Source organism: Numida meleagris, chromosome 5 (genome assembly GCF_002078875.1).
Source record: "Numida meleagris isolate 19003 breed g44 Domestic line chromosome 5, NumMel1.0, whole genome shotgun sequence".
Lineage (NCBI taxonomy): Eukaryota > Metazoa > Chordata > Aves > Galliformes > Numididae > Numida > Numida meleagris.
Genome location: NC_034413.1, coordinates 36,393,263 through 36,416,375, shown reverse-complemented (window position 1 = coordinate 36,416,375; position 23,113 = coordinate 36,393,263). Strand labels below are relative to the sequence as shown.

The 23,113-nt window shown below is 49.2% G+C and overlaps 3 protein-coding genes and 1 long non-coding RNA gene across 13 annotated transcripts in view; 1 reads left to right on the top strand and 3 right to left on the bottom strand.

Moving 5' to 3' along the window:
* The window catches only part of LRRFIP1 (LRR binding FLII interacting protein 1), a 97,458-nt gene extending 96,112 nt beyond the window's left edge, over nucleotides 1-1,346 (bottom strand). For 7 of the 9 annotated variants that reach the window (XR_002439650.1, XM_021399762.1, XM_021399766.1 and 4 more), the window contains exon 1: nucleotides 1,114-1,345. Coding sequence is in view for 8 of the 9 variants with exons in the window: in XM_021399762.1 (XP_021255437.1) it covers nucleotides 1,114-1,203 (90 nt within the window). In the remaining variant the exon portion in view is untranslated. Of the gene's footprint in view, nucleotides 1-611; nucleotides 633-1,113 lie in introns of those variants that run through there. The other 2 variants (XM_021399780.1, XM_021399768.1) reach the window with 2 other exon arrangements.
* LOC110399877 lies at nucleotides 2,181-12,533 on the bottom strand. The gene is made up of 2 exons (XR_002439446.1): nucleotides 10,878-12,533; nucleotides 2,181-8,594 (listed from the first exon to the last, which is right to left on the bottom strand). It is a non-coding gene; the product is annotated as an uncharacterized LOC110399877 (long non-coding RNA).
* On the top strand, nucleotides 12,847-20,912 carry RAB17 (RAB17, member RAS oncogene family). The gene is made up of 6 exons (XM_021399285.1): nucleotides 12,847-15,918; nucleotides 18,159-18,318; nucleotides 19,045-19,196; nucleotides 19,418-19,543; nucleotides 19,740-19,833; nucleotides 20,449-20,912. Exons 2-6 carry the CDS (start codon nucleotides 18,162-18,164, stop codon nucleotides 20,559-20,561), a joined length of 642 nt encoding a protein of 213 aa, XP_021254960.1. The 5' UTR covers nucleotides 12,847-15,918; nucleotides 18,159-18,161; the 3' UTR covers nucleotides 20,562-20,912.
* On the bottom strand, nucleotides 21,580-23,072 carry PRLH (prolactin releasing hormone). 2 transcript variants are annotated; one of them, XM_021399286.1, is made up of 2 exons: nucleotides 22,002-23,072; nucleotides 21,580-21,789 (listed from the first exon to the last, which is right to left on the bottom strand). In XM_021399286.1, the coding sequence occupies exons 1-2, from the start codon at nucleotides 22,279-22,281 to the stop codon at nucleotides 21,623-21,625; spliced, it is 447 nt and encodes a 148-aa protein (XP_021254961.1). In that variant the 5' UTR covers nucleotides 22,282-23,072; the 3' UTR covers nucleotides 21,580-21,622. The 2 variants fall into 2 exon arrangements, with proteins under 2 accessions (XP_021254961.1, XP_021254962.1); XM_021399287.1 differs by having other exon boundaries at nucleotides 21,987-22,458.

The window sequence follows — 23,113 nt, the reverse complement described above, 5'->3', positions numbered from 1 at the left end:
AGCATACTGGTAATTACACGATCCTGCAGTAGCTGAGCTTGAAGAAAGGAAACCAGAAGTTTCCTCCATACCAGAAGTTTAACCAGAAGTTTAACCTCCATAACAGTGATTCAAGGTAATTCCCTCAGCCAACCCATCCCAAAGGTAGGCGGTGCTGTACCACCTGAGGAGGGAGCAGACCTGGGAACAGGATGCCTACCTTCAGCTGCAGCCAGCAGCACCCAGCTCAGACACAGCAAGGAGTTGAACCCTGAGCTGCTGACCAGGGCTTGAGTCAGATTGACCAGCCTCCCCTTGGGTCATTACGGGAGGAAGAAGGCAGAAAATCCATGTAAACTCAGAACCAAATGCACATCCTCGTGTTTGCCACTGAACCCATGACACTGAAACCAACAAGTCAGGATAAGCAGGTAGAAACAAGACAGACATCAGCAATTGGCTGGTTTTAATTGTTTAAAGTCAGATCAAAGGCAAACACTGTGATGCAGTGCTTAGTAAACTGCATGCCTACCCCAATAAACGCATGAAGCAAGTTTCCAAGTTACAGTGTACACTTACACCTACATCATTTTGCAGTCTTCTGGTTTACACTTTTTTCCATTTGCACGTACCTCCATAAAAGATGATGGGTCTATTCTCTGGTTCTCAGTGATTAATACCACCCTCACCTGCAGCAAACAACTAACTGCAGGGGCTGTGGTACAGAAGGGGTTCTACACAGCAGAAACCCAGGTTTCGCAGACACAATTTCTGGCTAAGGCAGGCACAACAGGCACAGAACCACGGAAGCAGCCCGCGACCCTTTAAGTTCTCTCTGCTCCTCTATTCTTGGTGGGTTTTTATTCAAGAACAAATAGGAAAAGCCTCTACGCTGCAGAGGCATTGACACCTCCACGCCACATCTGACAGCGCGGTGCCCGCACCACGCCTCCAAGCAGCCCAGGGCTTTTTGTTCGGGTTCCCAACGGAACACGCAGCCCGGCCTTCTGCTCGCCCCCCACCCCGCGCCCGCTATGTCCGTTGCCCGAGGCTGCGCGTGCGCGCCGGCTGGGGAGCCCCGGGCGGGAGGAGGCGGGAGACTGCGGGTTGGGGGTGCCTCTGCCGGCCGCTCACCTCACGGGCGATTTGGTTGAGCGCGTCGTCCTCCGCCGTCAGGCGTTCCCGATTCGGCAGCCGCTTCCTGCCGGCCCCCTGCGTCCCCATGGCGGATGGATGGATGGAATGGGATCAGGTCGCGCCCCACTCCACGTTCCCCGCGCCTCACGGCTCCCACCCGCCGCCTCAGACGCTCGCCGGCGCCGGCCCTGAGGAGCCCAACCGTCACCGCCCCCGCCCCGCGCATGCGCCACCGCCCCCCCCGCCCGGGAGGGACCGGGAGGGACCGGGAGGGGCGCTTAGCCGATCGCCTGGGAGGGGCCGGGGCAGAGCTGGAGGGCTGGTCGGAACTGTCTCCCTCGCCTTGTCTGCAAAGCTGAGGACGTGCCTCCTGTAATGGGGGAAGCGGGCGCTTGAGTTCCATCATAGAATCACGGAGCCATTAATGCTGGAGCAGACCGCTAAGATCCCCAAGTACAACCCCAACCCAACCCACCATGCCCACTGACCGCAGCCCTCATGCCATATCTCCATGGTTCTTGAACGCTTCCACAGGGACGGTGACCCCACCACTCCCTGGTCAGCCTGTGCCTGTGCATCACCGCTCTTTCTGATTAGAAATTGTTCCTAATATCCAGCTTGACAGGTCTGGGGCTTGTGTCTTGCTCCTCTGTGGCTCAAAGCAAAGAGATCAGGCTGTGGGTCATTGCAGGGTCTTTGTATGCCACAGCCACAGGGCAAGAGTGCCAAGACCCCAGCATCCAGCCTGCCTGCTCATCTCTCTGACCCTATCCATTCCTTCAGCCATCCATTTTCATATCAACGATAAGTGGACGTGATTAATTTCAGCCAATTGCTGGTGTCAAACACTTGGTTGCTTACCCCAGATGAAGATGAATTCGTGTTGACGAGGAACAAGTAGCGTCTGGGATTCCTGTCGCAGCCCTTGTACCTCAATTCTAGTCCACACTAATTCCTTCCCTATAGGTCTCTCCAGCTCAGGACACCAAACATGTTACACAGACGCCTCATAGAAACCAGACTGCCAAGCCCATCCCCCTGCTGACAAAGACCAGAGTGCTGCATTTAATCTCCGTGACTTAACTTTATTATAAATTCAAACTTGATAAAAGTAGAAGGCAGTGCTAGCCAGCTCTGAGTAGCCCCAGCGTTTCCTGAGATGATGTGGTGCTGGAGGGTCATAGTTTAAGTGGGCATGGTGGGGATGGGTTGACGGTTGGACTAGATGATCTTAGTGGTCTTTTCTAAACTTAATGATTCTATGATGCAAGAGCTGATTCCTGTGCTGCCCTGTGATGACTCCAGAGCTCCATCCCACTGCAAACCACCCCAGAGCCCTGCCAGGCTGCTGGTGGTTTGCAGATACGGCCCAACCAAACCAAGACCGACACTTGAGAGCTTATATAGGTTTTTGTTTTTCCAAGTCTTAAATCTTTCAGAGGCTTACATTCAGAGCTTAGAAAAGCCAGGAAAACACCCAGAGTCCAGGGCAGCTGTAAATTACAGATCAGACCCATTCTAAAATCAGAAATTGCCACGACATCACTGCCCTCAGGTTTCTTCTCAGTCGGACTGGAGCCGGCAGTCCATGCACATCCAAAGCCAACATTTATCTGGAAGTTTTCACATACAGCAATTGAGATTTGGGTCATTTGTGCAAAAGACTGGTCCTCAAATTCAAAACCATGTCAAACAGTTAAATATATCAACCTTCCCAAGAGGGCACTTATTAGAACATAAAGCAACTGGTTGCTGCTCCAGGAAAAAAAACTAGTTCTAGCAGAATCCCTCTCCCCAAATGGGTATAGATGCCCTCCATACAATCCAGGCTGCTACTTGTTCTCCAGAAACTATTTAATTGTCACATGTTGCTTTTTATATGACTGACATCAAGGTGACTATTTATAGCTGGTGCCTGCGCTGAATCTTTTGTCTTCACTCCTTAGCAGGGCAATGTGCTGCATTCAGAAAGGCTGTGCACAAAGCTTGGCAAGGTCTTTGATGGACAGCCACCACCTTCAGAGGACTTGAGTAAAGGCAAACTCTAAACTAAGCCCTGGAAGACACACTGGAACCAGCCACCCCCATGGGCATAGCTGGGGTGCACCCCCTGGCCCTATCACCTGTAGCCTGAACTGCAGTCCCACGGTCCTGCGCAGGTTTATCCTGTTCAGCATTACTTTCAAGAGGAAACCCCAATCTCATCCTCTCCTTCACCCTGCTTCAGCTCCAGTTAAATGCTCTGGTTAAACGTCTACTAATTTCTCAGAGCTTGTGTTGTAGCTGTAGGGCATGCATCACTTTTATCATGACTCAGCAGTGGTATTGGATCAATACTATTTCTTGCATCTGGTACCACTGATCTTTACAAGGAGTTAATAACTTTCTAATCAGAAGAAGCAGCTACACCAGTTTCCCTCTTTGCTTGGGCTACACCAGTTTCCTGCTTTGCTTGGGACAATCCATGTCCTGAGATTTGGAGTCAAGTTTACTCTGATTTCACACAAGTGAAAAACAAAAACAAACAAACAAAAAAAAACCCCAAAAACCCACATGCTCTGCAAGGCATTGCAGGGGCCTTAAAATGGATTCAGGCCCTGCTATGAGAGCACTCACTGTGACTTGTTTTCTTTGCTATCCTGCAGGTTTCCCTTTTGCAACCATCCTCATCTCCCAGAGACTTTGCTTAGCACTATTGCTGTTTCAGGCTCTGTGTAACTTGTTTCCAGAGACCTTATCCTTGGATTTGCCCCTGCCCTTTGAGGAATTCTGGCTAAAGACACAGGGCAGTGCCTTATTTTTAGGCCCGTGTTACCCAGGGATTTCAGCCACCTGTGCAGCTGCATCACTGTACCCATGCAAGGAATTTCCAGTTCAGCAGTGAAGTATGATTTGCATTCTTGCTGCTTGCCTGAAAGCCTTGGGCCCCTCAGAGCCAATCTGAGGTTTGCATAGAGCAGATTTATGTCTATCTACCATTGAGAGGACTTCGTAAAAAAAAAAAAAAAAAAAAAGCACAGAACTTGGAAGAGAATAAGCTACTGAGTGATACAGTCAGAATTCAAATCACGCATTGAACGTGCACTGTAGTTTAAGGAATCCTGCTTTTTGCTTGCATTCCAGACACAGTAATCATTTCTTTTAATATAGTAAAAATAAGACATCTTGTTGTAAAATTGCTATATATATAGAATTTGTCCAAAAAAAATGTGAAATAATGATTAAATACATTAGTTTTGGCTACACTATGAAGTACAGTGACTGCAGCTGAAAGTACTGGAATATACATTTCTTATTTTAACAAGCAACATGAAGTCGAGACCCATTTTGTCTGAGAGTAATAACTGATTAATGATACTCAAGCAAGACTGAGTATCCCGTGCCAGTTTCAAAGGGCTTTATTTTAAGAGCATAATTCTCCAATATCCTGTGTACAAGGAGGCCGTTTCATGCAGAGCACATCCCAAAGATACAATTTTCCCTCTGTGTTGCTCTTAAACCAAACCATCTTGTAAAACCACACTCTCGAGAGCCAGAACAAGCCATCAGCTGTTAAAACTACTGCTGCTTGTGTACTCAGTAGACCATTTCTACATAATAAAATGGATGGCTTTATGTTTTGTGCAGCAAAGTATGATTACATTTCTATTAGCGTTAAACCCTGGGATAGAGGAAACCAGTGGCTAGCTGACAGCATTGAAAAAAAACACAGGATCACCTTCTGTTCCACTGTAACATCACAGCATCTGGTGAGCCAGAAAGGAAGTGTGACAGCTTTAACAAGATGTCCATTAGTCCAAGGAGAGTGGAGTGCTTAAATACTTCAGAAAATCTACACCTAAGAGGCCAATATTTCATATTGCCAAGATCCTTGAAAGGAGCAGAGCTCCATTAACATGGTAATTTTTTGCAAACATAACAGCAGTGGTATCCTGCAGAGTCTGTGGATTTATTAATGGAAAAAAATTACATCACAGACAAATATGTGCTGGTACTGAAGTACTTCAGAAAAAACACTTGGGCAGCTAAAGGGCTTCTACTTTATTACACCTCCTAAGGAGCCCATGATGATCTTCCTCAGCAAATGAACTCTCGTGGGAAATGCTTTCAGATGTTGCCACATCTGAACAGTGTCAAGACAGGGCCCAGGAGACTGCTAGTGTCTGTGCAGATTTTTCTGGATGAGATTCATTACTCGTCAGGTCAGCTGAGTGGTTATTTGCATCAGGGGAGCTCTGGCAGGCTAGGAACCTTGCTTGGCTTTGACTTTTCTGTCCTGGGGTTTGTAGCTACACAATGAGGGATCACAGCAAAACCGTAACTGATAGCAGCTTCCCAAGGAGCTCCAGTATGGGGATCAATGGGCTTGAGCTGACAGTCTTTAAAATGGTGGGCTTCAAAGATGAACTTCAAGAGGACTAGAGAAAAACAAATTGCACAACACCAGCAGCCAAACACCTTTTTCACTTTGGGGATCTTGAGATCTCTGAATTGGACCTCTTTCAATGTTGAGGAAGACTCTTCCTTCAGAGGGAGACTTTCAAAGCTCTGGGCTTGATTTCATTTAATATTTTCATTAGTACCCTGATGCAAGTAGGATAGCACTAACGAAATACTTGGATGACACCGTGTATGAAACAACATCAGTAAAGAAAGGTAAAGTCATACAAGAATGGGAAGAGGTTAAGGATTTGAGACGCAAGTGGAATGAAACCAAGCAGACTGCAAATCCCTTGTCAAGGACTAAGCTCATGATCTCATCAGCTAGAAATGACAGAGAGGAGGAAGTTCTGAGATTGTAAATCAGTCGTGGTTTGGTTGTGTGCCATCGTCACAACACAAACACCAAAGAATTATGTTTAATGTTAGAACATTTCAGGTAAGGGTCTCCCAATGCAAATATTTATACCATAGCACAGAACATCTACATGACCTTACCTAAAATTGTGTCCCTTTGTCTGCTTACCTGTGCTAAGAAGCAATCAGACTTGCATATCTGTAGAGAAAAAAGCTGCTAACATAGGCAGCAGGAGAGCCTTTTCTGAAATGAGTTGGCTTGTCCAGTGAAAAACAGAACAACTGCATCTCTTTTCTATAAACTCCGTTGGAAGAAGATCTGCGGATAATTCTGTGTAAAGTTTAGAGCCAAGTTAGCACAAAAGCTAACAGCTTAACAGGTCATACGTAACTGCGGTCTGGAAATCAGATGTTTATTGCCAAAGTTCTGGACACAAATCCAAAAGAAGCTGTGAGCATTATCATGAGTGCTTGGCTGCCGACACTAGCACTAGCTAAAACACCGCATGCTCTCTTCCCTGCCACGAGGCTTGGGACACGAGAATCTATCATGAGCAGCACCACAGCAGCTGCAGAGGTTGTCCTGATGGTCCTGATTGGACAACATAAGCCCAGCAGTGCAATCTTTTATTCTCACACTGCTGTGCCAAGCAGGGAACTCACCTGCAATTCAAAAACTTTCACTGAGCTTGTTGAAAACTGCCTGTCTTGGGCTACAGTGGGAGCCCACTCATGGCAGCCTTTGCAGACCTAATCTGATTAGGAGCAGACACACCACAGCTCTGAGCATTTTGGCACAAAGCAAAATTAAGCCAGCTCCACAGCAGCTGTAGTTACAGGGAGACAAATCTGTCCCAGGCTGCTGCACAGCAGCTGATGGCAGCACCTGGCTCACACAGAAAACCGTCACGGGCTGCTGTTTGTAATCTGTACCACTATCTGCTCCCTCCAGTTGCAAAATCTGGCTGCTCCTCCTCCTCTGGCTTCTCCTCTTGCTGTGAAGCTAACTGTTAAAACAGCCCTAGGCTGTTCTTTGAGGAACCTTCTTAAGAATACATCATGCATCAGTTGCACCTGGCCTAACAACACTCACCTTTTCACTTAGCAGAAGTGCTGTGGGGATAAAATCCCATTCCAGACAGCAGGATCATGCAGTGAGAAGACCTCCAAGGCGTGCAGTGCACCCCTGCACCTTTCCTTCCAGAGCCTGGGCCAAAGGCAGCAAGAGATCTATAGGCACATTTCATCTGGGAGTGCTGCATGTACATCTGTCAAAAAGCAGATGTTTTCCTTTAGCAGGACTAAACTGGGATAGCTTTGGCAAAAACAATGCATTACATCAGCTGAAGCTGGCTCTGCATCTCTTCGTGATTAATGTATGGAAGTATTCCTTGTGTCACTGCCATGGTGTCCTTGCCGCTCTGACAGTGCATAGACACGAGAGCAAGGGGCACATGGCCTGCTTACAAGGGCTGGATACTTCCTGCTTGTTGGATTTCCCATGCTTTGTCTGCTCCACGCTGTGTGGCCTCCTCCACTCCTGTCCCAAACATTCCAAGCTGAGCTACATTTTCCACACAGGCCCTCCCAGTTTTCTTAAACTCAAGTTGTTTGGGACTGCCGTAACACATAGCCACAACATATGGTCTGAAAACATCAATTGTTTGTAGCAGATTGTTTGCGCTAATTAGTCATACCATTCCGTAAAATGGCATGTGAACATTGTTTTGGAAATGCTTATGTGAACATCACATTGCAGTTTGATTCCCTAGCTGGAGTGGAAGAAGGGGAAGGAGGAGACTTCTGTTGTCCCTGTGGAAATTCATCCAGATTCATGCAGATTTCAAAGAAAAATGTGCCTTTTCTGAAGTGCAGGAAAATATAACCATGCTTTCCTTCTAGAGATCTTCCACACTTATTCAGGACTCAGAATCTTCCACTCACCTATTGCCATGTCTCCTCTCAGGGAACTGTTCCAAGCACTCAATGACAGAAAGAACTGCTCCTGTATCTGGTGCCTTGTGGTTCCGCATTATGTACTTGAAGCTGCACATCAGTACCCCATCTCCTATCACCTCTCTGCTCACACACCCAGAACAGCAGCAGACAGCTAATATTTCCTGGCTTACCTAAAATAAACCATGTTGGTGCTAAAGAATTTGGGTTCCAGCTGTGCTAATCACGAGCAGGGCAGGAAGGTAGGTCATTATAGCTTCCTGAAACAAAGACGTTGGCCTAAACTCAGAAGTGAAAGAAGATAACAGTAAGAAACATCCAAGGAAGTAGAAATGAAACACTTCAGATGTTACAGTACATTAGAGCTAAGGGTGTCTCTGATTTTAAGCCATAACACATTTTCTTAGCATCTGTAGCATTCCTGTTTTTCCATGCTCAGGGAATAAGGAATGACATTTGGGAGTGACTCATCTGTTCACGGTGTTTTCCCTGCCCCTGTGCACCCCAAGCCAACTCATCAGTCAGCTCCTGCACCCATTCAATTACCATCCTCTGCAACTTTCCTGTTGGCTGTTCTGCAGCATTAATTATTACGGTATTAAAAACCTTCTGATCCTTCCCTGCAGGAATGCAAAGGAATTATTTCCTCTATTCTCCATCAATGAAGAGCCAAAAAAAGTTGGGCAGGAGCTGTCAAATACTCCAGTGTCCAGATTTCTTGCCAACTGTGGAAAGAAAAGAAGATTTTTCTAAATTCACCAAATTGCCACAGAATGCTTTCATTTCAGCTATGCTAAAAAAATATCCCCAGCTGGGCAGAGAGGAAAATGAGTACTTGCGTCTACAAACCACCATTTCCATAGCTGGCTGCATGGTTTGTCAAGCACTAGGCTGGAAACAGATGCCCATCCGCAAATCTCTTTTTTTTCTTTCTTTTGCCTTCTGGCTTTCCTAGCTGTACATTCCTCTAAGGACAGCTACTCGATATACAGCTTCTTATTGCAGTGTTCCCAGCTTGAAGTCGTGCAGGGCTGGGCGCTGTTGGAGGGAGTTCCCCAGGAATTTGTCAGGCACCACCTCTGTTGCTCAACCTCAATTTCTGCACAAGTTTTCATCCTCCTTGACCTTTCAGCAGCAGGACAAGGCAGGAAAGACTGATTTCTCTGTGGTGGCCTCTTTCTGGGCAGTTACTAAAGTTTCTGAAACATCCTGAGCATGTTAGTGCCTCAACAAACTAATTAGAAGTTCCCAAAATAATTTTTAATATGTTTTTCAATTATAAAAGGAGCTGTTCTAGGTAATAGCAGATAATGGTTTCCCCCTCGAGGTATCCTTGTTCCTTCCTGGCTCACTGGCAACAGATCAATTGCTTCAGCCCTGTGTAACAGCATGCTGCTCTTCCAGCAGTGGCTGGTGTTAGGCAGGGCTGCTCAGGCTCAAACAGATGAAACAATTTCAGTTTGTGTGCATTTCCAGACTGCACCTGTAACACCTGAAGCATGAGGCTGGGAACCATGTGGAAACCAGCCAACAGTTTAGACACGACTTGAAAAAAGTAAGAATACTGTGTGGCCACCAGCCCACTACAAGGCAAGGAGACACAGACCCATCACACAACGCTCTGTGAACACGTCTATACTATACATCCCAAATCTGGGTGGGGATCCCAGCAAAAAACCCTATGTTCACACCCACACTTGCTTTCCAAGTCTGCTCTAGACAACATGACTTAATTATTTCTCTCTCCAAGCCCTGGCAAAGCATTGGCAGTTGCACACATTACAACTGCCTGGGGAGCACAGACAAGCGAAACACTTCTGGGTGAGATTACTGAGTTGGGAGACATTTCTGGCCGTCAGCAGCCTTCCCTCTAGAACAGAAAGGTGCTGCCTACAGCCATTTTTGGCCTGGTTTCCTAAGGGAACGAGCCATGTGTGCTCACTCTTTGTAGGAGTGCTCCTGTCCCAGACTCACAGTAAGCCAGTTGGTCAGGAGCCACCAAGTTTATCAGAGAGGCCAGGGTACATCTACATCTCCTTAAACATGATACTCCTGCTGGCAAAAAGCAGCCCACTGAGCAGCTCTTGGCACGTGGCAGGGAGAGCTTGAGTGCTTTAATCAGGTAAAACACTGCAAAACCTGTCCTTTATCAGATAATGCGTCTCTCATTTCCCAGACTTGATCCCTTTGTCTCTGCATCCTCTGGGAGGTGGCTTGCCCTTTGAAGTCAGGGACCCAAGGCAGAGTTGCATTGCAGCCCTCTTGGCGAGGTGGGCTCTAGTCATACAGGAGAACATAGAATATGGGGCTAAGCAAACCATTAGTAGCAAAATATTCCTCTTGAGGAATCTGCCAGAAATCACAAGGGAGGCAGCTAACAGGAGAGCAGCTTAAGTAGGCAGTAGTCCTGAGCCACAGGCAGCTCCACTCAGGTATAGGGAGGTGAATGGCTGGTGTCTCACTACTTTCCCATGCTTCAAGCAAGTTAAGCCTCGTTCCATGTGTGTAAAGAATATGATCGGTCTCTTCAAATGGGTAGCAGGCAATGCTATAAGAAAGCACTAGGCAATGCTAGAGGAAAGTGTTTCTTGTGATTCACACACATATTCTCTTTGAAATGAATACTGAAAATGTTTATTGTATTCAATAGTTATTTTCTTCCTCGGTCTTTAACACATCCAAGTGTTCACTGACAGCTATCATCTGGGAGCCATTAATATTAAGCACGTTTAATGTTTCCAGGCTAATCTCTGGAGTATTTTAACATTGTTAATAATTAATACAGGAAGCCCAGCACTTCAGGAGCCTGAAGCAGTGCACAACGGGCTCGGTTTCGGGACCCAGTGTGAACGATCTGTTCATCATTACAACTCCACAAATCCTCAGAATCTTTCTTATCTCTTCACCAGAGCAGCAGTGAGGAGCTTTTCATTAGCAAAGGCACAACCCCTCCTCCTCTCAGGACTGACGGAACAACTTTTTCACGCTTTGTCGCAGCAGTGACAAACCTTGCCCATGGGATCATCAGTGGGTTACTGCTGGTCTTCAGGCTTCGGCAGGTGAACTCCAGTTGATCTTGTGGTATCAGTTCATGACATTACTGCAGGCACACAGGAGGAGAAACAGCAGAGACAGGATGCTTACAAAAAGCATCTGCATTCAAAGCCAGGACCTTGTGATTCGCTTCTTCCATGTTCTCTATGAGAATCATAATGCAAACAAGTGTTTATAAATGTAACGGCACAGGCATGGTGAACCCTTTTGAGAAGGCCTGGAAGAGGTTCCCATCAGCGAGAAGATGGACTACCCTGGGATTTACCAACCCACAACAGTTCCAGCACAAATCTTTATGCAGGCACTGCCTTCTTTTGTGTTCAGCATGATCTTTTGCTCTGAGTTACTATGAGTTGTCCCAGTGGGTTGGCCATTCCTACCCTAGCACATCATATACCTGTCAGCAGTGAAGGGCTAAACTAAGCCTTCATAAGCTTATATGATGTTTTTTAACATAGTTTTTTAACAGCACCTTTAAGGTGGTTTGATAGCAAATGAGCCCATTTGCAGGTAATAAAATTTCTTGTGATCTCTTGGGGGATTGACTGTTTTGACTTCACTGTACCTACCGTGGTTTCAGATGTTTCTTCTCAAAACAAATTGGCATGCAGAAATAGAAGAGCCTCTGCCTATTTCTGAAGCTCTGCATTTGCTGTCCTGCTCCCAGGGCCAGGTTCAGCAATGTTCACTCTGCATGCCCATAGTGATGCTCAGGCAGCGTGCCCACCTCACTCAAAGCGTGCCTCAAGCTCCCAAACCATTCATCTCTGAAACACCCAGGGCATTTGAGAGCCAGACTCAAAGGAGCACAGTATGGAGATAGGCCCTGCAAGTGCAGGCTCAGGACTGCAGAGGGACTGCTTATTTATAGAAAGGCTGGCTAACCCGAAATAGCTATCCCAAAGGCAAGGCATGCTATATATACTCACACACAAGTGATTTGTTCATTTGAAGCTGGCAGTGCAGAGAGACAAGATGTCTGTCCTATGGCAGGTCTGGGAGTCAAAATCACTCAGGCAAGGCCATAAGGAAAGCCACATTTCTCTGCCCCTTAATTCTGGTCTGTACATGCCCATCACCACCTAAATCTGACTGTAACCTCACTTGTGTCCAGCTAGCCAGAGCTCACAATAGACAAAGTGTTGGCTTTGCCACAACATCAAGATGTCAGGCAACGTGCGTTCTCAGAATGCCTACCATTGCAGAGGCAGCCCATCTGAGTCTATATATGACATTTTGGGAGTTTACAAGAGGTCATCGGTGGTTGCTGGACACTGTGGGCTTTCAGCGCAGTCCAGAGCTATAAAGTCACCAGCCTGTGGTGCAGGATAACAGAAGAATTCAGGTGCTATCAAACATGCATACCGTATAAAAGCATTAAAGCTGAGGCTAAGCAGTTAACAGATCCTGAGCAATTAATAATTTATGAGAAACATGAGGTCTTCCTGTGGTTTCAGCAGCTCTTGGGCTGGAGATGAGACCTCTGTGTCATGATTTTATGATTTTCGGTTATTGGTATTCCACATCATAACATCATGTAGTGAATGTACCTGGTTCTCAGAAGAGAAGGACTACTACATTCCCCACGCTACTTTGCTCCTCTGTTACCATTTTCCAGCCGGAGGGAAAAGATAAAAGCTCGCAGTATAAAAACTTGCAGATCACAAGACCTCATCCCTTTTTCCACCGTCTCTCGTCCTGGCAGCACCTCACTCTCCAGCCGTCTTATCGTCAGTAGTAGAGTAAGGCCTACCTTGATTTTGGGACATTCTCTCTCTCTGTATTGGATTTATCAGCTTATATTGTAATTATATTGTATTATAGTGTGTTGTTTTGCATTCCGATATTTTATTTAGTAAATTAGTTTGTTTCTCCTCAGATTGTTGCCGCTTTCTTTGCTCTCAGGGCCATCTCCTTACCCTTTTTTCCCTTTTCCCTTTTCCCGTGGGTCCCCCGTCCCCTTCGTCATGGAACCGGGCCAAACACCCGTAAACCGTTGACACCCCTGCATTGGGCATCACACTGATGAGCATGTGTGGACAGAGCAAACCAGCCAAGGGGAGCAGGAGACAGAAGCTGGGGTGAAAACAAACCCTCCCCATGGGCAGGCAGCAGGTGAGGTTCTGGTCTTGTTTACAAACTTCCAGGTAGTGCCCTTAGTACTCGATGCTGCTGCTTTTTCAACCCTGCAGGTCTTCCTTAAAGTTGGAGTGATTTGCACTGCTCACATTGATGAGCTAATATTTCCTTGCAGCAGTCGGAGTCAGGAGGAACCAGTGCACACCACTGAAAAGGAGCCCTCCAGAAGCTCCCGAACCACATCAGACAGGTCAGTGTCCTTGCACCAACTATTACTCAGAGAAACAGGCACAGAGAGGCAACCTGCAGCAGTCAGAGACAGAAATAAGAGATTACTGGAGTTATTCTTGCATGGTGATTCTAGGAGTTTCACTTTGACCTGTGCCCTACTGAAATGTCACCAGGTCCTCCAAGGAAAAAGGTTGAGAACAAAACAGTATGGGAAGGTCTGCGACTGGTTTTGAGGTGCTCAGGTCACACAGTGCTGGGCTGGAGTATTTGATCCCTACCACTCCTGGGGCATCATTGCACCAGGCCGGCATAAAACTAAAGGAATTTTCTATTCTCAGGGAAACAATCAATGCTCAGTATTTGCCAGGGAAGCTTATTTCAGGTATGAGCACAGTCGAGCAAGATGCATCATAGCAAAGAAGCTTTGTATCAGCCATTTCTTAGGAGAAAATGAAGAAAAGCTGGTGGTCTGGGTGTAGTTCTGGCAGCAGCCCCTCATCCATCTGTCCTCTCACTGCCGCCTAGTGCAGAAATGAGACTTGGCTGAAACCGTGGGCGAGCTATGCCCTCTAGTGGGTCTGGCTCACTGGGAGCTTGAGGAAATCCCATCCATGATGTGCTCAGCTGAGGGACACAGCCCTGGGCTGCCTGGGACCATCTCCACCAGCCAGTGCTTTGGGCAGGCATTTCACTTAAGCCACTGCCTTTTATCAAAGCTCTCTGGAAAAGCATCTGCTTCATCTCAGGCAGATCCTCAGATGGGGAATGTAACTCCAAAAATTAAAATGAACATTGATGGTGTTCCCCAGGCCAATAAGTATCCTGAATATATGGATACAAGCAAGTTCTGTTGGAGCCATCAGGCTTCTGTTTGTAATGGGAAACATCCTGCAGCATTCTCAGCTAAACGTATCAATGCCCCCAGCACCTCAATCTTTCCCAAGCCCTGAAAAACTTTTCTACCCCTCTGCTGTGCCACTGTAACCATTCACATAAAGCCCTGAAAAAAGAGGACAATGCCATAAGAGAGCTCGTTTCCCACCTGCTGTGGGCAAGGGACTGGAGCACCTAAGCCATTTCTATGCTGAGGAATTTACACCAATCTCAGATGGTTTGGGATTTCTCAGGGTTGTTAGGAATCTTCCTCAAAGGCTTCCTGGATCCTTTATAGCTTGGATACAGCTTGTGGGAAGGGACCTGGGTAGGAAAGGCTTCCCTGCCCTCTGGCAAAGCAGTGTTGTTCAGAGTGGGTGTGTACAAGAACATATGTGAGCAAGTTTAGGGGGGACACATTCCCCAAAAAAGGGAAATCCACTATCATTTGGCTCACAGACCAACACTACTCATGCAGGCTTATAAAACTGATTCAAACAAGTGGGGGAATTGCTCCCATATGACATCTGTGCAGCCTTGGCTGTCTGTAAATGGTATTTCAGCACTGAAATGGGAAATAACTGAGCCCCAGCAGTCAGGCCTTGAAGATCACAAGACACACTCTTCATTGCACAACAGAGATAAGTGTTTTTAATCTGGCTTTTAGCATCATAGATTCCTATAATCATTTGAGTTGCAAGGGACCCTTACAGATCATCTAGTCCAACTCCTCTGCAATGAACAGGGACACTTACAGCTCCATCAGGTGCTCAGAGCCTTGTCCAGCCCTGTCTGCAGGGACAGGGCATCCATCACTTCTCGGGCAGTCTGTGCCAGTGCTTCAATACCCTCACTGTAAAAAGCTTTTTCCTTATATCCAATCTAAATTTATCCTCTTTTAGTTTGAAAACATTTTCCCTTGTCCTTTCCTTTTAGGACTCTGCTTTTCACCCTGCTCCCTGTAACCATTAGGAATAGGCTTTGTTGCACTCCTGGAAAGTTTTAGGAGCTGCTGCTTGAAGGAAAGGCATTAAATATCATGAGGCTAGTGCTAGAAATACAACAGCTGTCTTCATTTAGATTGTTAATGATCTGTAGATCTCCCTGTTCTTACCCCAGACGCGTTATCCCAATACATTAGCACATTGCGCTTCTTCTCCATTAAGATGCAAGCATTTGAACAAGGGCTTCCTGCAAAGCACCCAGCCCAGCCACCTCTGGCAACTAGCTATTAGTTTAAAAGGCAGGAGAAGACCAAGTGCTCAGATTTTTTGCTCACTTTGTCTGCTCCTTGCTGGCTTGTCTGCTGAAGTGCTTTGCGGGAGAAGTGGGCATGCTGCTTCCCACCAGCTCCTGCAAAACAGCTCAATTTGGCAGTCCCAGGTCTGATTTATCAGAACCCACATCCTGGCACGAGTCCAAAGGAAGCCTAACCCACATCAGCAGAAACTGCTGTGCCATAACACCCTGCTCCCCAGCACACCGCTGCTCCAGCCTGCCCTGTACCCAGCCCTCAATCTCTGCTGGGGGATGCCACGGAACAGCCACAGAGCCGAGGGACAGTGCAGAGGGCAGGGTTTATGTCCTAGCCTCGCCCCACCAGCAGGAGGGTTTAAGGTTCACTGGTTTCTGCTCACCTCTCAACTTTGGCACCAATCTCCGGGAGCCGCCAGGCACGCCTGACTGAGTTTCACTTTTCTTTTCTTGCGGCGAGGAGGCAGCCCAGGAGGTCCGACGAGGCCATTCTCATTTGTCGAGGCTGTTCCCATCCTCTGCAACTCCTGTGTAGGAAGAGACCAAGGCTGCATACAGGTAACTCTTTCCTCTGCCTCATGTGGCTGCACCTGCTGCCTCCCAGCTGCTTTTTCCCCCAGATCCATGGGATTTGCTTTCCCATGAGAAAGCAGCCCCTGATCATGGCCATAAAGACAGTCCACTCTCTGAATCCTCAGCCAGAGTGGGGGCCTCCACTTGCCTCTGGCTTATTTCTCTCCATCTGGGTGATTAATGACCTCAGCTCAGAGGAGATTGCGTTGAGAAATCAGCACTATGTCAATCCAGTGCTGTTTACACACGGAAGTGTTTGTGCAGCTCAGGTTTTTGTGTTCCCTGGTAAACTTTGCTTAAGAGTGCTTGTATACCAAATGACAGCCACTGAGCTGAATGTCATCAGCAGGAAACTGGGGAGGAAGGTTGCTAGCACCATCTGAGACAAAAAGACCTCGTGTCCCAAACTTGCAGGGCTGGGCACTGCAGAATTACAGTACTTGGGCAGACCTACACTCTAGAATTCATGGAATCTTTGGAGTTGGAAGGGGCCATTAAAGGCCATCTAGTTTAACTCCCCTGCAATAAACAGGGACACCTACAGCTCCATCAGTGTTCTCAGAGCCCCGAGCCCAGCCCAACTTGTAGCACTGGGGTCTTTCTTTTTCCAAGGAGCTTCTATGTCTGCAGACACTCAGCAAACATCTTTCATGGTTTTAGCATTTTTTGGTTTAGAGCTTCTGGTTTGGAGAGGCTCAGGTTTATGTGGTGCTGTGTGGGGAACTTTACAGGTTCTTTCCAACTCAGGATATTCTGATTTACAACTCTACTTGTTTTGCTTTCTTGCTATTTTTTTCAGGTGAAAAGGGAGGTGCATCCCCTGCACCCTCTGAACATGGAAAAGAAATTGTTTGGCAAAACTTCCCTAATAGCTGTATGCTTGTAGGAGAAGTCTGGAAGGAAAATTTCCAGCAATTGCAGTAATTGTTGAGTGAGCTTTATTCAAGCGTCAGTGTAATCTTCTGGGATTAAATTGAGATCACTTTTGGGGGCATTTTAAGAAATGGTAGCATGAAATAACAAGAAATGGGGTTTATGACAGACAAAATTCATGCAGCTCCTGTGCAGCCTGTGCTGATTACGGGGGCAAAAAGCTGGGGAACAGAGAAAAATTAAAGGCCTGAAGCCTGCCAGATTGCAGGGGAGAGATTGAAATGAAGGGACAAACAGTATGCAGAAACAAGGGGCTTTTGTAACTGAGGGGAGCCACAGGGGGCTGGGAGAAGAGTGTAGGATGTGAACCTGCTGCTCAGGGCTGGGGTCTGCACCAAGGGAGGGTTAAACTGGACATTGGGAAGAATTTCTTCACAGAGGGGGTGTTCAGGTATTGGAAGGGGCTGCCGTCCCAGAGTGCAGCACATAGCTGCAGCAGCTATCCAGGGGTCAGGCTTGAGGCCACCACTGTTATTTGGGGCTTCTCTCTCAACCCACATGACAGAGACATGCTGGGTGGTGCAATGGTCATGAGGCTTCTTCAGATTTGGTGTCCCAAGTTGCTTAACTCTTGTTAGAAATGGTGTTTGTAATGCAGCCAGCAGCAGGAACCCAGCTCTCCACAGCCAGGAGCACACACAGATCCTTGACTATATCTCAGAAGGTATCAAAGCCCTCCAGAGAAAGCCACATCTTCTGTCCACCCTCATAGCAACACACCAACTTGATATGCTGCTGCCACAAAGCCCAACCAGTCTTGGCAGCATGCACTCAGACCCTGGGCAGCATCCCTGGCAAGCTGAGAGCACCATCTCCTCCATCTCTGAGCTCACATCCAGCCTGAGTTAGATTGTCCCAATAGAACTTTTAACCAAATCCAACAATAAGTGCATAATATCAGTGTAAGATATTCCAAGAAGGGGTGCTCAAGAGCAAGGCACGCTCCTAATTTATGTTCCTCTGCCATCAGCTCTCTCCAACATTTCAGGAACATTTCTGCATCTTAAAGGAGATGCATCCAATCAAATCTCCTTGTCTACAATGCAAGCATGCCTCTTGCATCAAGTTTCTTCTTAAAGATCTCCACTCTCAAGTTTCTTCTTAAAGATCTCCACTCTCTGATCACAACTGATAGATAGTCCAAGGCAGTGGCAGATACACTGGGCTATTATATTTAATTCAGCCTATTTTGGAGCCAAACCACACTCACCCCACTGCCACTGGTAGCGAGTTCATGCTGGTGGACCTAGGATCACTGTGGACACGTTTTGATGGAGTTGGTTTCCTTGCAGGACATGGCACAAACAGCAGTGCCAGGCAGCTCTCTGGGGGATAACTGCCCCACCTACATCTACAAGGTGGTCCTGCTTGGGAGCACGTCAGTGGGAAAGTCAAGCCTTGCCTACCGATATGTGAAAAATGACTTCAAAGAGTCACTGCCTACCGTAGGATGTGAGTGAGTAGCTTCACTCCATTTCCTTCTGCCCCATGCTGTAAGCAAAGCCATGCCCAAACCACAGAGGCTTGATTTACCTCTGCTTGTTGGAGGCAGCTTAGCAGCAAAGTGAGGAAACCTGGGTTCCAAAACATACAGCACCATCTGCCTTTTGCATGTTTGGTCCCTTACACCTATTTGGACACCTCTGAAGTGTCTCCTCCAGGTTCTTTGCCCACCCAGAGCAGGCAGGTGTGGGTCAGGAGTGCATGGGGGCAAACCTCTTCCCTACTGTCCTGCCCTACCCAGCCATGCTGAACAACCCCATGCAGGGCATACATCAAAACTTGTGTGTGTCCACTCAAAGCTGCTAAAAAGAAGGGCCACCAGCCCTGCTTGGTGACATGCCATCCCTTCAGTGTTGCTCATCACCAGTGCATGGCCACACTGTGAAACTCTTCATGTTCAAATAGCCCTACTAGAAATTTTTGGGATCTCCTACCCTGCTGTCATTCACAGCAGTTGTGACAACAGTGGTGCTGGGAGCAGGTGGCTGAATCAAACCAAACTCTCCACACAGCACCGTCTGAGCTTGTTGGCTTATGGTGCTTATGAGAAACCCATCCAGTTTTGTGCATCACAGTCACCATCATTATCCCTCAAAGTGGCTTTGATCCCACAGCAGCAAACCAGAACCCTCCACGCTTGCCATAAGCAAATGCTCTCCACCACGTATCTTGCAGGCTCCTTCTTCACACAGACAATCCAACTGGAGACAGCCACCATCAAGCTGGAGATCTGGGACACGGCTGGCCAGGAGAAGTACCACAGTGTCTGCCACCTCTACTACCGTGGTGCCCACGCTGCGCTCCTTGTTTACGACCTCACTAACAAGGTGAGATGGCAGGTGCTGATTCTGTCTGCATCAAAACACTGCCATGTGGCAGTGGAGCTGATGGGACAGGTATCTGGATGGGTCCCCGGTAGAGTAGAGAGCTCCACAAACCCTAAGCAGACAAATGTCCCACCAGGACCCAGCAGGAGCTGCAGAGCCCAGGGGTTCCTACAAAAGCTTCTCTGTACCTGCACCAAGCGTGGCTGTCTCTGTCTCCCCAGGAAACACTTAACAGAGCGAAGCAGTGGCTGATGGAACTGGAGAAGGAGTTCCTTCCTGATGAAATTGTCATCGCTTTGGTGGGCAACAAGACAGACCTGTCTGATGAACGGGAGGTTGCAGCTGAGGTGAGCGCACACCATGTCCTTGCTGCAAGCACTGAGATGCATCCTAGCAGAGCCTTTGCTTCCAGAGTGGGGTCCCTCTGCCAGGTGGTCTCCCCACTGCAGAGTGGCATGCAGAAGCCCTGCCTTGTCCCCATGGGTCTGCAGGGCCACATCGTCCCTTGGCACAGGGGAAATAACACTGCTTTTCTCCTCCTAGGAGGGGGAAGAGTTTGCAAGGAGCAGAAGCCTGCTCTTCATGGAGACGTCTGCAAAATCCAACCACCAAGTAAATGACGTCTTTATGGCCATAGGTAAGGTGTGGGCTGTCTCCAGGTGAGAGGCAAAGCAGGAGAACTGTGAGTCCTGGCTCCTCCAAGCCTCCTGTGTAATGTGGGGCACAGCAGAGCTGCTCTGTCCTTACACTGGGAACCGGTATGGGTGCTCTGCTCTACCTCTTGCTGTAAGAAGAATATTTGGAGAAGACAATACGTCCTTCTTGCCATAAAACCTATGCTTCCAGGCTGCAGATGCCTTCTCCCAAAAGCTAGCATCCTCAGCTACTGGTGCCAGCCAGTAAGAGCCACTCTGCACCTTGTGTCCCTCCTGCCAGGCTGGAGGTGGCAGTGGCTGCAGTGGCATAGCAACACACAACACAGGACAGACAGCTCCATGCCAAGACACAGTATTAGAGGTGCAGAGATGAAAGCCACTATATTTTTTGGGTTTAGTACTTGACCTGGGTATAACAGTGTCCCCAGTACATATGCCCTCCAAGTGACTTCACCATGCTGGCTAGAAGTTGCTGCAAAGTACCTACGTGGCACCAGCAGGGTGGAACAGAACAGAAGGTGCATCCCACCCTGCCTTAGGGGACCCCATGCCCTGGCAAGAGAGGTGATGCTCTGTGGCTTTGTGCTCCCCATCAGCCCGAGAGCTCCTGTGGCGCGAAGGCGAGAAGGCAGCTGTCCCATCCACGAGTGGTGGGCAGCGCTTGGACCTGCCGGCGAGCAGGGCGAAGATGGGGTGCTGCCGTGTCTGAGGTGCCACGGGCTCCTCATGGGACCTGGGACTGGACCTTGCACTGTTAGCATTGGTGACCAAAGGGTGACAACACAGAGGATGGCTCACAGCCAGCACGGAGCAATGACCCTTCTGCCCACCTTCTGCAAGTGAGTGCACACAGTGCATGCAGACCCTCAACAGGGTCGCATGATGGTGTTCTCCAAGAGGTGAGTGGGGATGTCCTCTGCCAAGAAGCAGACCAGCTGGGGACATCCCCTGCCCCAGCCAAGCATCAGCTCCCCCAGACTTGAGAGAGTTTGGCTTGTGGAGCACATCCCAACAACTTCAAGACTTGACTGCCAATAAAGAGCAGCTCATCTTACCCACATCCTTTTCTCTGTCCCAGGTGCCAATATGCAGGAGGTCTGGAGGTGGTGGGGACCAGAACGTGGCAGTGTGGCCCTCATCAGCCTCCCCAGTTGCCAGGAAAGAGCTCTGGTTCCTATGGCCAGGAAGCTCTCCCCTCCTGCCCCCAATATGCCAGCACCCTTTGCAACACTTCCCAGCACTGAGACATCCTAGAGTGGGATGGAGATCCTTCTGAGCTGCTGCCTCCTCCTGCCTAAATCTCCCCTGTTAATTAGGCAGCTAATTTGTTAGCAGCTAATTGCCATTTAACCTCTTTCTCCCAGATTAACCCTTCCCTCCCTAGGCAGCCCTGATCCCTGCTGCCCCCTCTCAGGTTGCCTTTGGGTGCCACATCATCCTCGCTCCAAACTGGGGAATGGGTAAAACAGTGAGGACTCAGCTTGAGAGAGGGGTGTCACAAAGTGAGGGGTGCCCTCTGACCCATGCCATGAAAACAGGGCTTTGTGGTGAGGTGGGGGGGCTTGGTGTGCTCAGGGGTGCACTGTGGGGATCCCTTCACCTGTAGAAAGAGAAGAGAGCCTCCAGGGCTCAATTTTAGGTAACACTAGCACCACTTGATCTTATGTTCTGTCCCATTCCAAACCCCCGCGCACTGGGTTTCGGAGTAGAGAGTCAGAGCCAGGTGGGAAGAGAGGAAAAGGGCTTTTATTGGTGTCCCCCATCTTCAACTCAGGCGCTTCGCTGTTCCCGGGGGGGCTGGGTGCGTGGGGGGATGCAGGCAGGGTGCAGGACAGCCCCCCTGGGCTGGGCACTTTCTCCTAGCGCTCGCCGTCGCCCGAATCTCCCCACAGGCCTGATGCCACGGCCGGTGTACCAGGAAGGGTCGATGTCTGGGTCTGCAAGGAGAGAGGTGAGGACTGGTCAGGGCAGTGGGGCTCAGCACCTAGGGAAGAAGGAAAGGGACCCAGGGGAGAGAGGGTTGCTCGGGGCTGCCTGCAGGGCTGCTGCAAAGCAAAGCTGCCCTTCTACACCCGAACCGATGGGCTGCACCCTGGGGCTGGGGTACCAGAGAGGGTCCTGGGGGTTCCCTTACTCCTGCTCTCCTTACTCCTGATTTCCATGGAGCGCTCACGGAGGCGGCCGGCGGTGGGCAGGGCCATGCAGGTGAGCAGCAAGCACAGCAGGCAGGTGGCTCCCAGCTTCATCCCCGAGGCTCTCCCCCGATAGCGGCTTGGCAACAATCCCAGCCTGCGGACACACAGAGAGCAATCGCGTTCTGAGGATGCCACGAAGCTGGGGGCTCCCCTTGGTGGAACCCTGATTGGGTTGGCAATGAGGTGATGGAGAAAGCGTGTCCCTGCTGTGGGAATGCCATCGGGGAACGCCATCCCCTTTCGGATCCCGTCACAGCATCCCTGGACCGATGGCAAAAGGTGGCAGCGACCTAGCGGCGGGCTCACCCCCGGACATGCCAGCAAGGAAGTTTGCAGCAGCCCCACCTGCAGCCGAAGCCCTCGGCTCAGGGAAACAGCCGTGCGAGTCGGGGACGGAACAGCGTCCAGGGCTCACGTCCCGCGGGGCTGCCCACGCCGCGCTCCCGTCGCCCCATGCTTACCTCGGTCCCGCGGCGCCCGGTGCCGTCCCGCAGAGCCCAGCGCTCTCCCTCTGCACCCCGGGGCCCCGCTCGCCGCTTTTATGCCCGGTTCCGCGCTGATGTCAGAACCGAGCCCCGGCGGGGACAGAGCCGAGACATCTCCCCTCCCCGCCGCCCCCCGCGCTCGCTCTCGTCAAATCAGGGAAAGGATTTTCGTGACTCATAGCGGGCCACAATTTTATTTCCAGCCGGCCGAGGCACATCGCTCGGGAGCGTGCTGATCTCCGTCCTCGACGTGACACGGGTCGGGACGGGGGGAAGCTTTCCACCCGTTGAGGGGAGATTGGGAGTGATGCGGTCCCTGCTCCACTGCCACATGCTGCTTTAGGAAATCAGACAAGCGAGCGGGCACACGCTGATGGTGTGGGGCTGTCTGGAGGCAACTCCAAGCATCCACTGATCCGTGGGGCTGGAGCAGCAGCTGGGTACCCCTGACCACGCTCACCCTGAGCACTGCTTATCATGCCGCCTTCCACTGAGAGGTTGGGGAGCACAGGGGGCTGGGAGGGGACACAGCCGGGACAGGTGACCCCATATGGCCAAAAGGATGACCTGTACCACATGGC

Excerpts from the sequence above, each read along its gene's own strand:
- RAB17 (XM_021399285.1), top strand. The coding sequence starts at position 18,162 with ATGGCACAAACAGCAGTGCCAGGCAGCTCTCTGGGGGATAACTGCCCC. Across the intron at positions 19,197-19,417 it reads TTTACGACCTCACTAACAAG|GAAACACTTAACAGAGCGAA; the intron begins GTGAGATGGCAG and ends CTGTCTCCCCAG. Across the intron at positions 19,544-19,739 it reads AACGGGAGGTTGCAGCTGAG|GAGGGGGAAGAGTTTGCAAG; the intron begins GTGAGCGCACAC and ends TTCTCCTCCTAG.
- PRLH (XM_021399287.1), bottom strand. The coding sequence starts at position 22,281 with ATGGCGTTCCCCGATGGCATTCCCACAGCAGGGACACGCTTTCTCCAT. Across the intron at positions 21,790-21,986 it reads CAGGAGTAAGGAGAGCAGGA|ACCCAGACATCGACCCTTCC; the intron begins GTAAGGGAACCC and ends CTCTCCTTGCAG.